Here is a 14396-nt window from a genome sequence, read left to right on the forward strand (position 1 = left end):
CTCTCTGCCTGCCTCTCTGCCTACTTGTGATCTCTCTCTGTGTGTGCAAAAAAAAAAAAAAATCTTAAAGTCCTGTTTGAGAAAGTGTTCAAAGGAAAGTGTACGAAGGAGGACTGGACTCGGTAGACTACATTTTGGGGGAGAGGGTAAGAGACACGCTCCTCAAATCCTTAGCCAATCAGTCTCAAGCACTGACTGCATGCTTGTAGGTAAGGCATCCTGCTAGCCACGGGGAAAGAACAAATGATAAAGGCAGGATGCACATAACAGGCTCTCACTACATGCTCCTTGGGGTTCTACACACCGTCTGTGTGTTCGCACATCCCAAGGGCTCTTGGGCTTTCTTATTTCAGGTAGATACAGTCATTGCTCCATTTTAAGGATGAAGAAATGGAGTCAACCTCCCACAGTCAAGAGCTAGTAAGCAATAACGCCCAGCTTCCAAGCGCTGCTCTGCCTCCACACGGCACAGAAGCTGCACGGGGCCAGCAACCTCTAAGAGAGGGTGGAAAGAAAGCTCTCCAACGTGTGCCTGAGGGGCTGGAGGGAAGGGAGGGAGACAGATGGCGCTTATAACCATGGTTCCTACAGACAAGACCACCCAAACCTTCTGGAAGGACAGGGCCAGGCATGTGTGTCAGTTTCCTAGGGCAGCCATAACAAAGTACCACAAATTGGCTGCCTCCACAGAAACCGATACTCTCACAGCTTTGAAGGCTACAGCTCAAAATCAAGGTGTTGTCAGGGCTGTGCCCCCTCTGGGGTCTGGGCAGAATCCCTCCTTGCCTCTCCCGGGCTCCTGGTGGCGGCCAGAAGTCCTTGACTTCTCCTCAGCTCGCAGCTGCAGCATTTCAGCCTCGGCTCTGTATTTATTATTTATTTTCAGGATTTTATTTATTTGGCAGAGAGAGAGAGATCACTAGTAGGCAGAAAAGCAGGCAGAGAGAGGGGGGGAAGCAGGCTCCCTACTGAGCAGAGAGCCCGATGTGGGGCTCGATCCCAGAAAGCGGAGATCCTGACCTGAGCCAAAGGCAGAGGCTTAACCTACTGAGCCACCCAGGCACCCCTTGGCTCTGTCTTTAAATGGCATTTTTCTCTCATGTGGTCTTCCTTTAAGGACATCAGTCCTTGGATTTGGGGCCCATGCTATTCCAGCATGGCCTCATCTTAATCTGATTATATCTGCAGAGACTATTTTCAGGAAAGGTCAGACTCACAGATGCACGGGTTAAGACTTCAGTGCATCATGTTTGAGGACACAACAACCTCCAACCAGTGCGTAAGTGGAGATGATCTGAGCTTTTGTAAGGAGCCCGGGATGCACTATTTCAGGTAAGGTATATAGGGGAACAGGAGCCGGCGCAGGTGAGGAAATCTCCAGGGAGGTCTGGGACTGCGAGAAGCCGAGAGAAGGGCAAGGAGCCTGGCACAAGGAAGGGAGTGTGAGCCCCAGCATGGAGGTGAGCAGCCAGGTTGGAAGGTTGGCAAGTTAACGGACGGATATACTTGGAGTGAAGGTTAAGATGGTGGATTGGGGCCAGATTAGAAAAGGCCTCTTACAGAGACTTTATTCTGGAGTGGTGAATCTCCAACTTAAGCGGCAACAGAATCTCCTGGAGAGCCAGCTAAAACCCAGTGTGGTGGGGTGCCCCTCCGGAGTGTGGGGTCAGCACTGGGGGAGGGCCCTGGGGATCAGCATTTTAAGGCGTGCCAGGTGGCTCTGCTGCTGCTGGTCTGGGGACCACCATTTGAGACCTTCTCTCGAGGTGCTGAGTGGAACCGCTGAAGTTCTGAGGGAGGGGCAGAGGTGACAAGTAGCTCCAGTGACAGTCACCAGCATACAGATGACCGAGAGAGATGGAGGACACGACAATTCTGAGGGCCCAAGGCTTTCTTGAGGACGAAATGGAGGAATGTAGCTCAAAGTCTGGTTGACATGGTGTCCCTGGCCATTAGGTCATGGGGCCTCAGAAGGTTAAGGTACCCTCTGCTTCAGGGAGCCCAACCAGCAAACTCCATGACAGCACAGGACAGGCTCTTGTGCAAGCGGGGGCACCTGAAGGCAGCACTCTGGACCGAAACAGTCAGATACAGAAAATGCTGACGAAAATTCACTCCTTGCTTCCTATTACATGGAGAACTACTTTGCCAGGTAAAGACATTTTATATATCCATCAAGAAGTTAAAACTGGGACGCCTGGGTGCTCAGTCAGTTGAGCAATCAACTCTTGATTTCGCCTCATATCATGATCTCAGGGTCATGGGATCAAACCCCGCATTGGGCTCTAGGCTCAGTGGGGAGCCTGCTTGAGGATTCTCTCGCTCTCTCTCTCCGCCCCTCTGCCCGCTCATGCACACTCTAAAATAAATGAATAAAATCTTCTAAAAATTAAAATAAATTTAAAAAAGAAGTTAAAACTGCCCATTCTAATAGTGACTCTACAAAGTCATGGCTTACTTTTAGTACAAACCTGTTTACTGTAAAACATAAAGGTTTGTTTTCATGTCAGCGGATCAAAGATTCTTCTCCCAGCAAATGTCTGGACTATATTTACATTAGATACAATACAGTGTTTGTTTGAAAAAAGTCACTGAAATATCAGTGTGAATATTGGAAATAAACCTGAGGACCTTAATGAGGGATAGAGAATAGATATTTATTTCATTTTAGAAACCTAACATCCCCTTTACACTCACTCAAAAACTTGGAGCCGATGAAAGAGCAGAAACGGCGTCCCCAAGAAGGCTTGCTGTCGGCTGCCACAGGGAGACCATGGAAATGCTGCGACTCTGAGTTTCCAAAGACACGATTTTGCCAAAAGCTAATCTACAGAAAGAAAACCCTGTGCTCAGGGGGAAACACGGTCCTTGCTTTTCCTCTCTTCGTGGAAGGTTGCTCAGCACAGTCCCTTCATCTTGCCTGAGAACTCGTGGTGACAACTTCCAACTTCATGCTTTCAGGTTGAGGGGGTGGGTGGTGGGGACAACTCCCGCGGGCATCGAGTTCCCGGGTGATTCTAATCTCCCTTCCCACACACACTGGGGCCCGCTGGCTTGACAGACTCAGCTTCTAAATGTCCCCTCCAGCCTTCACATTTGGTAAGAAAACATAAATGTCCTGCCATTTCAGTAAAAGCAAACTTTTTCATTCTGGAAGGTTAACTTTATGAGTCAGGCTCAGTGGCAGAGAAGTAAACGAATCATTTGTGGATGAAAATTGCTGTGCTGTTCTTATGTTCTGGACAGAGCTTCAGTGTGTTCATTATACCCGGGAATTATCATACCGCATTTTCTTCTCTTAGGCAATGCCAGATAAAGCAAACAGTCTACTGATCGAAAGTCCGTGACCTTCTCAGGCTCCATCCTGTGGGGTCCAAGGAGACCTTTGCACATGGACACTCTGCTTTATTAGGTTAAGACCAGTAGACAGAAAGACACAGTGTATAGCCAACTCTGGTTCCAAGTTCTCGACCCTTGGAAAGAAGCTAAAGTGGAAATGGCCAGAGGCTGTGTTACCCTCGGCTTCCCCTCTAGCTCAGGGTGGGGCTCACTGGACAAGGCTGGTTATGAGAGGGTTACTAGGTGCTGAGTCTCCCTCATCCCTCTAGAAGGGCTGGACCAGGCCCAGCTTGTGTTCCAGATTCCCCATGGCCCCAGCACCCTTCCAGCTACCTTTATTTTCACTGAACAAATATTAATATTTAGTATTTCTTCCTTACAGGGCCCGATGTCAGAGGAATGGAGGAACAAGGAGGTCTGAGGATAGAAACAGGCACGGTCCTGTTGAGGAGCCAGCACAAGGCAGCCCCCAATCAAGTACCAAGACAACGTGTTGAGGACAGACGTGTCTGGAGGCGAGGAGATTACCAAGGCAGCGATGGGCCAGACAAGAGGCGTGAGCGAGAGCTGCTATTTTGTGGGTCCAGTCACGTGTCCAGCAGTGTGGGGAGTACTTGCATGAGCCCAGAGCCACACCAGCAACTGGGTGAGGTAGGCTGAGTAACAGCCCTCAGCGATGCCCATGTCCTAATCCCTGAGATCTATAAATATGTTACTTAATATGGCAAAAGGAACTTCACCAATGTGAGGACTGAGGGGCCTCAAACTAAGGATCTTGAGATTGGCAGAGAGCCTGGATTATCCCAGTGGCCTTAACCAATGTGTTTACAAGAGTCCTTTTAAGGAGGAGACAGTAGTGTTGCATCCAGGAGATGCTGTGCTCTTGGCTTTGAACACGGAAGATGGAAACCAAAGCCGAAACCTGAAGAAGGCAAGGAAACAGATTCCCCCCTAGAGCCTCTGGAAGAAAGGCAGCCCTTCCAACACCCTGATCTAGACTCCTTTGGACCACCGACTTCCGGAATTGTAAGAGAAGAAACCTCTGGGGTCTTTTAACCTATAAAAGTTTGTGGTAACTTGTTACAGCAGTGGAACTAATTACAGATGGTAGCGACTCTTACTGTTGTGCGCCGAGCGGGCAGGTCTTTGGAGACCACTGTGGTTTTATGTCCATCCTGCACACAGCTATAGTACAAGACCCCCTTTGACAACTCGACTTTACTGGGTAGAGATGTGCTGACCAACAACAAGATGTAACCTCGGGTGGAGACTTGCTACGGCTACCATCCCCAGCCCCTCCTGTGGGACCAGCTCTGAAAAACCTCTCCAACGGAGGCACCACCGCAAAGGCAAATAAGTGTCAAGGCTGCATATGTGAGGAGAAATCTCTAGAGTGAATCATTGTCCATAGACAGAGATCAAAGGGCAGGTAGGACCGGGGAGCTATTGTGTGTATTTAACGTTCCATGCCTCACTGATAGGTCATTGTAGGGCTGAGTATTAATAATCCATCTCTAACAGAACTTCCTAGGCTGGTCCAGGAAGAGTGTGCAACTAAGCCAGAGTCCTGGTGGTTAGATTCACGACCCTCCTCCACCAGTGAGCTTTAGTCGGGGCCACTGCTCATAATCTGTGATCACACACACCCCTGGCTAGGACACCACACGTGGCAAGACAAGTGGGAAAGTGTTGTGGGCTGGTAAAAAAAAAAAAAAAAAAAAAAAAAAAAAAAAAAGTTTGTGGTTCAAAACAATTTGTTACAAGGAGGTCAGAAGCATTCCTACTTCATAGCTCATCTGGGTGCAGCTGGCTTGGGTGAGTGGGGCTAAGTGCCAAGGAGGCCAAGGCCTAAGCTTATCGTCAGGGCCAGGTGGCCTTTTCCCATCCTGTGCTAGGCCCAGACTCTGCAGTTAGGGTTTTGCGGACCAGACGGGTGCTGTGGTGGGAGGCTGGGCACAGACCTTGGATGCACCTGTGCCTTTTCAGCATGAGCAATGCCTGGGAGGCAAGGAGAGAGTATGTCTGTTTTGGGCTCTAGGGTTAGGTTCCATCCCCAGGGGTGTGGGATGGCACACGGAGAGACACCATGTTCATCTTGCAAATCCCACCCCTGTTCTGTGATGACTATAAAAGCAGCTAGGAGGCTTCCTTGAGTGAAAGTAAAGATTGGACAGCGATAGAGGAAGAAGGTTTTCCTTAGCAGAGTAAGTGCTCTCCTAAAAGCCTGTGGCTCAGTGGACAGGCTCTGTTCAGCTGTCAGACACGTGGGCGGGTGCCTGCAGTAGCCCAGCCTGTCTGCCCCGACTGTGGCCTGAGGCTTGCCAGAAGTCCATGGTTTTGCTCCTAAACTTGTTCCTGCCAGGGGTACCTATTGCCTAATTGCATGCAAACTGTCACATAAACTGTGATGAGTGGGAGCAAAAAATAAAATAAAATAAAATAATATATAATATATATAATGTCCACAAAATCCAAGTTAAATTTGTAGAAGAATCTGATTAAGTCTCTAAAACTCTTGCTATTGAATTGGGTGTGGATGAGTCAAGGTTAAGCAAGAAGATAAAAGGGTAAAAGTAGAGAATTGTACTTTGTATTCTTTGCAAGTGCTCCCTGCACTGTAAGTAAACCAAAAGAGAAATGAGATGATCCATAAAGGCTGAGTTTTCTTGCTAGAAAAACTGCAAGGGGTGACAATGAAATGGCCTTGGCCCTATACCCAAAATAGGTGATACATTTACATTTATTGCTTTTAATTTAAATTGAAGCATCGTGAGGTATGGGCATAACCTCCATTCCCCAGACACAGAAGCCAAGGAGTGCAGCGGGCATTCACCTGAAGTGACCAGTCCCCAAACAACAGCGGATTCCTGAGTGGGTTGCTTTCCTCATGAGGTACGTGTACACTCGGATCTCTAAATGCCAAGGGAAGGGCTGGCCTCTCATCTGCTAGGGGCAGTGTGGTCTCAGGACTTGCTAAGACCCATCTCAGTGTAAGGGGCAGCCTTTTTTTTTTTAAGATTTTATTTATTTATTTGACAGACAGAGATCACAAGCAGGCAGAGAGGCAGGCAGAGAGAGAGGAGAAAGCAGGCTCTCCACGGAGCAGAGAGCCCGATGCGGGGCTCGATCCCAGGACCCTGGGATCATGACCTGAGCCGAAGGCAGAGGCTTTAACCCACTGAGCCACCCAGGCGCCCCAAGGGGCAGCCTCTTAAGGGAGGAAGGAGCTGGGAGTGGGGCTGATCTAGGATACCCTGGGTATCAGCAGTCACCCAGCACCTCCCACCACTCTGCACTGTGGGTCATGAGGCTGTGCCACATGCTATGTGGAGGGTAAAGCCAGAAGAAAGACGGCACCAGATAGAATGAGGGAACACAAGCTGTGGTCTGCAATCTCTCCCTATAATTTAGTAAACAGAACAAAACAAAACAAAACAGTTGGCTCTTTCCGCAACTGTATCACTGATTTCTTTTCAAAACTTAGCTACATTGACTACCACAGCTATTACTGGATTTTACCACAAGAGGGCGATAGTGTCTCTAAAATGAGAGATTCTTGCACACCAAGAAATCAAATCTATCAGGGCTGGAAGAGGTCTTAAATATCACTATCACTTGGTTCACCGGTTTTCAAAATCTTTTTGGCTGAAAACCACAGCAAGAACTGCATTCTTCATAGCGAACTAGTTCATAAATATATATTTTAAATGCATTTTAGGTACAATTTACTCTTACATTTGCAAAGCGTTCTAATAGTTTGTATTCCAACAAATTTTGTTAAAAATAAACAAACAAACCACAAAACATCTGCAACCTACCAGCTTGATTTCCTAACCCACTAGTGGGCCATTACTTTGAAAACCCCTGACTTGGCTTCAGCCTCTCATCTTACAAAGGGTTGCACAGACCCTTAGGGTGAAGAGGGCTCCCTAGGAACTTTACTTTTCACACACACACCCAGCCCCCTGTTCACCCTAGGGGCAGTCCTGGATGAGTGACAAACATTGTGTAGCAACTGATCACTCACTCTGGAAATGCACCGATTTAATAAAGAATGCAGACCCATTTGGGAGATGTACCATTTTTCACTTCTTATCAATACTATGACTGTTCTTGGAAGTAGAGCAGAAATTCTTAAGCCACTACATTGAAAGGTTCACGCAGGTGATGTCTGTGCTCCTCACTCAGGTGGCCAAGAGAATGCTTCAAAACTGAATGAATCTCAAAGAGGCTTTCCCATTAATCCCACCCCAATCTGAACTGGGGCCATAATATCTAGCCCAGTGCCAGGCACATAGTAAGCGCTCAAGAAATAACTCATGGGTAAATGGATCACCCCTCAGACAGTATAATGGTAACTCACATTTTTATATTTTACAATTGGTACTTCCATCCTCTTACAGAATTCTTAAAAATACCTAGCTGTTAGGCAGAACATGGATTATTTCCACTCCAAATGAGGAAATAATCAGAAAAGACATGATCTTCCTTCTCAGGGTTGTGTGGCTCACTGGAGGCAAAGCAGGGGCTGGAATCCAGGTTCCCAACAACACCACGCCAACCAGTCACCCACATTCTGGAAAAGCAGCCCCATGGCAGCTCCCCAGTAGGAAAGAGCACTCACTCTCAGTGCCCCCCTGCTAGACTTCTGCCACCCTCAGGATCCCGGCAGGCCACTGCCACAAATTAAGACACACCTTGCGCCAGGCTGCCTTGATCACCCCTGAAGGTGGGTCCTCATTTAGTGGTGATGTTTGAAGGTGGTAGAGGAATGGAGAAAAAATTTCACTGAATACCTGCAGAAAAACTGAAACCCCTTCACTCTTAGGAGATTCTTGACCCTGAAAGTCAGTGAGCTCTCTTTCCTGGCTCCTTGATTTAAAAACATTTATAACCATTTTCAGAAGAAATGTAAAGGTAAACCAAATGACAATAGGAAGTTATCTTTTCTTAGAGTCAATACCCTGAATTCTTCTACGTATTAATTACCACTCTCCTCCCCATCCCTGCCCACCCATGCATATCTGCCTCTAATTTATTGATTTATTGCCCCACCCATTTTTTTGGTCAAAGGAGAATTATTTTAAAGTTCAGGAACACAATACTATTACAGATGAAAAACACTGACTGAGCTCCTTGTGGAAGAGACGGAGAATTTTTACTGAATGCACTTGGGTTTCAAGAGAGCTTAGTTATCTCGGGAAAGACACTAAGTATTTAATTTTCTTTCAAGGGGATGACTAAACGGATAAAAAAGGCAAAGTATTATTATTTAGTTTTTTATGGCCTTGGAAGGAAGAAAAGAATTCCCAGAACTTGAAAACTGACTTTTCTGTAGGGAATCCTCCTCAGTGATAACTAGGGAGCAAATTTTCATGGACCCTCTCTTTGGGCTCTAGGAGGCGGTTACTCTCCTACTTTGATAGAAAGTTCTCAAGCTCTGTTTCTTCACTTCTCTGAAGAACTAGTAACACTGAACTTCTTTTCTCCGTGAGAAAGCAAGGATTATTAAAACAGGTGAGAAGAGTAGGACGCCTTTTTCTAAGAAAAATTTTATTTCATCCATCAATAAATTTAACCACCTGAGGTACAGGATTAAGTCTTTGAGCAACAAATACTGTGTTTCCAAAAGGCCTTCCCCACCCCGGTATCTGACACCAAGTCTAGAACAAAAATCCTACCGCCCCTCTTTAAAACTCTATGTATTTACACTCTACACTCAATTCTAGATTTTATGAGACCGAGTCTGCAGGCTTTGTGGGGTATTTGGGAATTACTGGAAAGAGCGTCGCTACTTTGGGGACAGACTGAGTGGAGTTCTGTAATTCTGCAACCTTCTGTTTGATGAAGAAAACAAAGTAGCTCCACAGACACAAAGAAATGAGGGTCCAACAGCCAGTGCCTGGAAATCAACCAAATCAGGAGCAGCCAAATTCTCATTCATTCCATTCACATGGAAAGCAGCCCTGGTTCACTCCCATTAAACCAGAGCCAGCATTAGGAAGGTTCCTGCCCCCTCGGCCAACGCACCAATTCCAACCACATCATCCGGAAGCCCCAGCAGCGTCGCCTGCTGTTAAGAGACAGTGCGTCCACGGTCTGCAGGGGAACTGGCACAGATTTTAGAAATCCCGCCCAGGACCTCTGCTGGAGCCAGGTGGGTCTCGCAGTGACCACCCCTTTGGCAAGAACCTCTGGATACTCCCAGACAAGATCAAGCCTCGCCGTTGGGGCCTGCTCCTCAGTTTCCCCATGCACCTCTTTCCCAGGAATGGGAGCTGCCCTGTGAAAAATCTACGGCCTCATAAACGGCGAACGAGCCAGCCGACTCCCTGTGGACTCTGCGCAACCATGGGCCCCTGCACCGCCTGACCACTCCGGAGCCGCCGAGGCCCTCGCCCGATCTCCCCCAGCGTCGTACTCCGCGGGGCGGACGGGCGCGCGCGCACAGGTGTCCTGCCCACGCGCTGCGCGGCCGTGTCACTCGGGCACTCACCGTGGCGCGGCCCTCCAGCACGGCGGCCAGCACTCGCAGGGCGCTGGGCGAGCCCGCACGGAAGTTGAAGAAGTGCAGCGCCGCGCGCGCCGCCTGCTGCAGGAGTCCGCGCGGGAACTCCGCGTCCTGGGGCCCGGGGGAGTCCTCCGGCCCTCCGGCCCCCGTGGGTGCCGCCGCCACCCCTTGCAGGGCGAGGAGCAGCAGCGGCGCGAGCAGCAGGACAGCGGCGCGCGGGCCCCCGGGCCCAGACGCGGGCGGCAGTTGCCGGCGGGGCGGCATGGACGCGGGCAGCAGGCGCGGCGTTCGACGGAGCGGGTTCCCGGCGGGCTGTGCCGGCGCTCGAGGAAATAAGGCCGCGACGGGCTCCTCCCCTCCGCCCCCGGGGCGGCCCGCTGCCGGGAGCCGGGGTCCTCGCTCGGCCGCGCCCTCTCAGCGCTTCCTCCGGCCCCGGGGCCCCTCTGCCCCGCCCCACTCTGCCTGGGCCCCAGCTGCGCCGGCTCGAAGCCCCGACGCGGAGGCGCCTTTGCGGCGCGGGGCCGGAGCGTCTGGCCCAGGCTGCGCTGGCAGAGGGACCGGGGTGGGGGGGCAGTGGAGACTCCTCCTCCGAGGGAGCGCAGCTTGCCCGCCACCACCCTGCGCCGCGAACCTGCTTCAGTTCTCCAAGGCTTGGAACTTCGGTTTCCCAGACTATGAAATTGGGGACCGCGGATAAGGGGGCGGGACGCAGCCAACATTGATTGGGGGGGTCCCCAGTGGCACAATGACGTTGGGAGTGGGACAGGTCGTTGGATGGCTGAGGCTGGAGAGGAGGTTGTAGTGGTCAGCAAGGCCCTTCACCCCTTGGTCATTGCGGGGGAGGTTGGTTCAGGTATAGGCTCGGGGCCCTATTCGGGTGAGGGAATCACGAGTTGTTGGTGAGGTCTTGGAGAGAAACTGCCTTGCTCTTATAGAGAGCGTGCTCTCTCCTCCCGTGCCGCGCCTTTGAGAGGAAGCCTGTAGCCCCAAAGCTGCTGGTTCCCTCATGCCACCCTCCGGAAAGTAGGCATCAGGATGAAGCCAGCTCGTGGAAAGTAGAAATGAGGCACGGAAAGATATTGGAGATATTATCTGCTGGCTCAGGACCCCCCGGAAACCTGCCCTATCTCAAGACTTCACAGTTACAAGAACCAATAACTCACATTTATTGTTTAAGCCAACTTGGGCGTGATTTTGTTGCACCAGTGGAAAAATTCCTAATGCATTGCTGAAGCAGGAACCAGAGATACAAGGCTGCCCCGTGTGTGTGTGTGTGTGTGTGTGTGTGTGTGTGTGTGTGTGTGTAGGAAGTCTGCTTGCGCCAGCACTGGGGGACACAGTCTGGGAATACCTCAGCGGCCCCCTACCTGGAGAAGACCATATTGGCAGATGCCACCAGCTCTGGGCTGAACCAGCTGGTGAAGGGACATCTCCTTCCACATCCACTCCCAGCTAGGGCTGTGCAATCTAGCCAGCCATAAGGGTCAGGCCAGGCTGGGAGACTAGAGAAGTGACTGCTCCCAAGTCGGACAACTGTCAGCTACTCTCTCTCGGGCTCTTTAAGGAAAAGAGGGGCAGGAGGAGGGATAGGGGAAAAAAGACCCTGCAGGAGAGGAAGGAATTCCCTTAGAGACTTGAACATGGGCCAGGGCTGAGTCCCACCCAGGGATGATGGAATCACTGGGGTGGATGGAATATTTTGTAAAGGCCTGAGTATTCTTTATTGATAACTTAGGTTTCTCCCCTCCTCTCACACCTGATCATGCCAGTGCAAGCCCCACCCCCCTATGGGGCTGGTAAAGCACAGATGATATCAATTATTAGAAAACCGGTAAAGACAACTCCTATTTATGCACGAGTAAGACCACAGGATGTAATACCACAACCCCTTCCTACATGCTGATGCTTGCACAGACCATCTGGAAGGACAGTCAGAAACTGGGAACAGCCGTTGCCTTGGAAGAGGGAGCTGGGGTGGAAGGAGATTACTGGAACTGCAAGTCTTTGACTCCCTGCTCTCCGCTCTTGCTGGTGGTAACAGCAGTGAGGGGCGTGGACTTGGAGCCAGACTGCAGGGTCTGAAGAGCCGCTTCACCAGTGTTACTGGACTGCTCTGCACTTTTGTGATGCCTCCTAATGGTTTGCTTGTGCTAATAGCTATACATATGCAAAGCGTGCAGTAATGGCTATGTGAGTGATTGCTATTATAATTATAGCTATTAACCTAAAAAATCAGATATAATCTTGAAACTAATGCAGTCAGCTGTGGATTTCTTTTCACGAATGATGAGAGGGGATGCCAGGGACTAAAATATGTTGGGCCATCAAATAAAATCTTAACCTTCTTAACCCTTCTTAACCCAACCTTTTAGCAGAGCTATTAGCAAGTCGGAAAATGTGAATCTATATCCTCCTTTCTCTTCTTCTTGGCAGGTGAAAGTGAAGGTAGGTGGGACCTGGGAGAAGAGTATAGACAATCAGCACTTGACTACTGAAACCCGATTAACCAAATCTTAGGTGTGACTGAGATGATCCTTTCTCTCGGAGACTTGGAACCAGGAGCACCTGTGGACAAAGTACTGCTCACCTGGTTCCTTGGGTCTGCATCTTGCATGCCCTGAGGTGACTTGAGCTTTTGTCTCAGTTAAGCCCTGGAGACCTACATATTTTCCATGCTGTGTCTTCAGGCCTGTAACGTTTGTCCTAAAGCCCCTGGAGGAAGGAACTTTGCTGGTCATGGAAAGACCGTGTTTGTTGGAGGGAGCTGTTTTCCTAGAACATTTGGCTTCCTGATCTCTTCCTTGAAGGTGCCTAGGACTCATGGAGGAATTTGTTTTCCTCAACATTGGACCCATAAGCTACCTGATGCTCACACCATCTGCAGCAAGTCCCCAGAGATGGTAACAAGACCCAGGGCTTGGAGCATCACACCTATACCCCGTCGGACTCCCAACAGCAAGGCAAAGAGCAAGGGGGCACCTGCGGAGCTAAGGGCTCTAGAATATGGGTCTCTGCTGTGATGGGCCTATGATAGTTTTCTGAATTTGTGAGGTTAAGAAGGGAGTCTTTCTAGATTGAACCAGTGAGAATGAATCCTTTGAGATGCTGAACTGGAGACAGGTTCTTTCTAAAAGAGATGTGATAGAAAATAGAGGGGGATGGGGGATGGGTGAGCCTGGTGATAGGTATTATGGAGGGCACGTATTGCATGGAGCACTGGGTGTGGTGCATAAACAATGAATCTTGGAACACTGAAAAAATAAAATTGAAAAAAAAAAGAAAATAGAGTAAGTTACATTGATTCCTGTCACCAAGAAAAGATTTCACACAACATAGCTTAGAGACTGACACGGATGTGTTTGGAAAGCCTCAAAATCAAGTGGATAAGGTAACCAGCACTACCCAATACAATTTTCTAATGAAAATGTTTCTATATTTGCATTATCTAATATGGTAGCCACTAGCTACATGTAGCTACTGACTGTTTGAAATGTGGTTAGTGCAACTGAAGAACTGAATTTTTAATTATATATAATCTTAATTGATTTGAATATACATAGCCACTTGTGGCTGAGGATATGGCTGTGCCATGTTAGCACAATTATAGACAACTGACTTTTCAGTACAACAGTGATTTGGGGAAAGAGGGAAAATAATATTTGGGGAGATGTGTTTCAGATACAATGCTACATGCTCTCTGTAACAGAATTATCTCATTCAATCTCCACAGTCTAGAGGAGTAAACTGGAGGCCAGAGAGAGGTTCCATGACCTGCCCAAGGTTGCCTTACTAGCAAGGGTCAGGAAAGGGTCAGTCAGGTGTGCCCAAGCTTTCTCCAAGCACTGTTTGGTATATTCCACAAGGAGAGACTCGAGATGGAGGGGTTTAGATCACAAAAAAAAGCTAAAGGAGAGTGTGAAAATACAACTTAATAGAAGAGTTGGGATTATTTTATTTCAAGAGAAGAATACTGAAGGAGCCACTCAATCTTCAGTGCTAAATTGAAAGATTTTTTAGAGGACAGTAAGTGGCCTGTCTCTGTTACCAGTAATGAAAGCTTCACTTTATTTGGGTTATTCTCGGGGACATGGGGGAATTAATATAGCTTTGGTTCTGATTTGTGGGCATCTCTCTTTGTACCTCAGTAAGCCTGGTTGGATTTGAGGTCCCCAGAAGGAAGTCAGTGTGGGCCTTTGGACCCTATATGGGTAGCATTTGGGCTGACCAGAACTGGTGGCTTCTAAAGACGATAAGAAGTATCAAGATTCCTATAGGGACACCTAGGGACACCTGGGTAGCTCAGTCAGTTGAGTGTCTGCCTTCAGGTCCTGGGATCAAGTCCTGCATCAGGCTTCTTGCTCAGCAGGGAGCCTGCTTCTCCCTCTGCCTGCTGCTCACCCTGCTTGTGCTCTCTCTCTCTCTCTGACAAATTTCTTTTTTTTTTAATATTTTATTTATTTGACAGAGAGAAGTCACAACTAGGCAGAGAGGCAGGCAGAGAGAGAGGAGGAAGCAGGCTCCCTGCGGAGCAGAGAGCCCGATGCGG

At 49.0% G+C, this 14396-nt stretch overlaps 1 protein-coding gene across 1 annotated transcript in view; it reads right to left on the reverse strand.

The window, feature by feature from the left end:
- Positions 1 to 10290, reverse strand: part of RARRES1 (retinoic acid receptor responder 1) — a 52356-nt gene extending 42066 nt beyond the window's left edge. Inside the window, exon 1 of the mRNA XM_080818858.1 lies at positions 9836 to 10290. Coding sequence (XP_080674984.1) covers positions 9836 to 10114 — 279 coding nt within the window. The 5' untranslated portion in view covers positions 10115 to 10290. The remainder of the gene's footprint in view (positions 1 to 9835) is intronic.
- Positions 10291 to 14396: the final 4106 nt, after the last annotated feature.

The sequence above is a fragment of the Martes martes genome, assembly GCF_963455335.1.
Source record: "Martes martes genome assembly, chromosome: 1".
NCBI lineage: Eukaryota > Metazoa > Chordata > Mammalia > Carnivora > Mustelidae > Martes > Martes martes.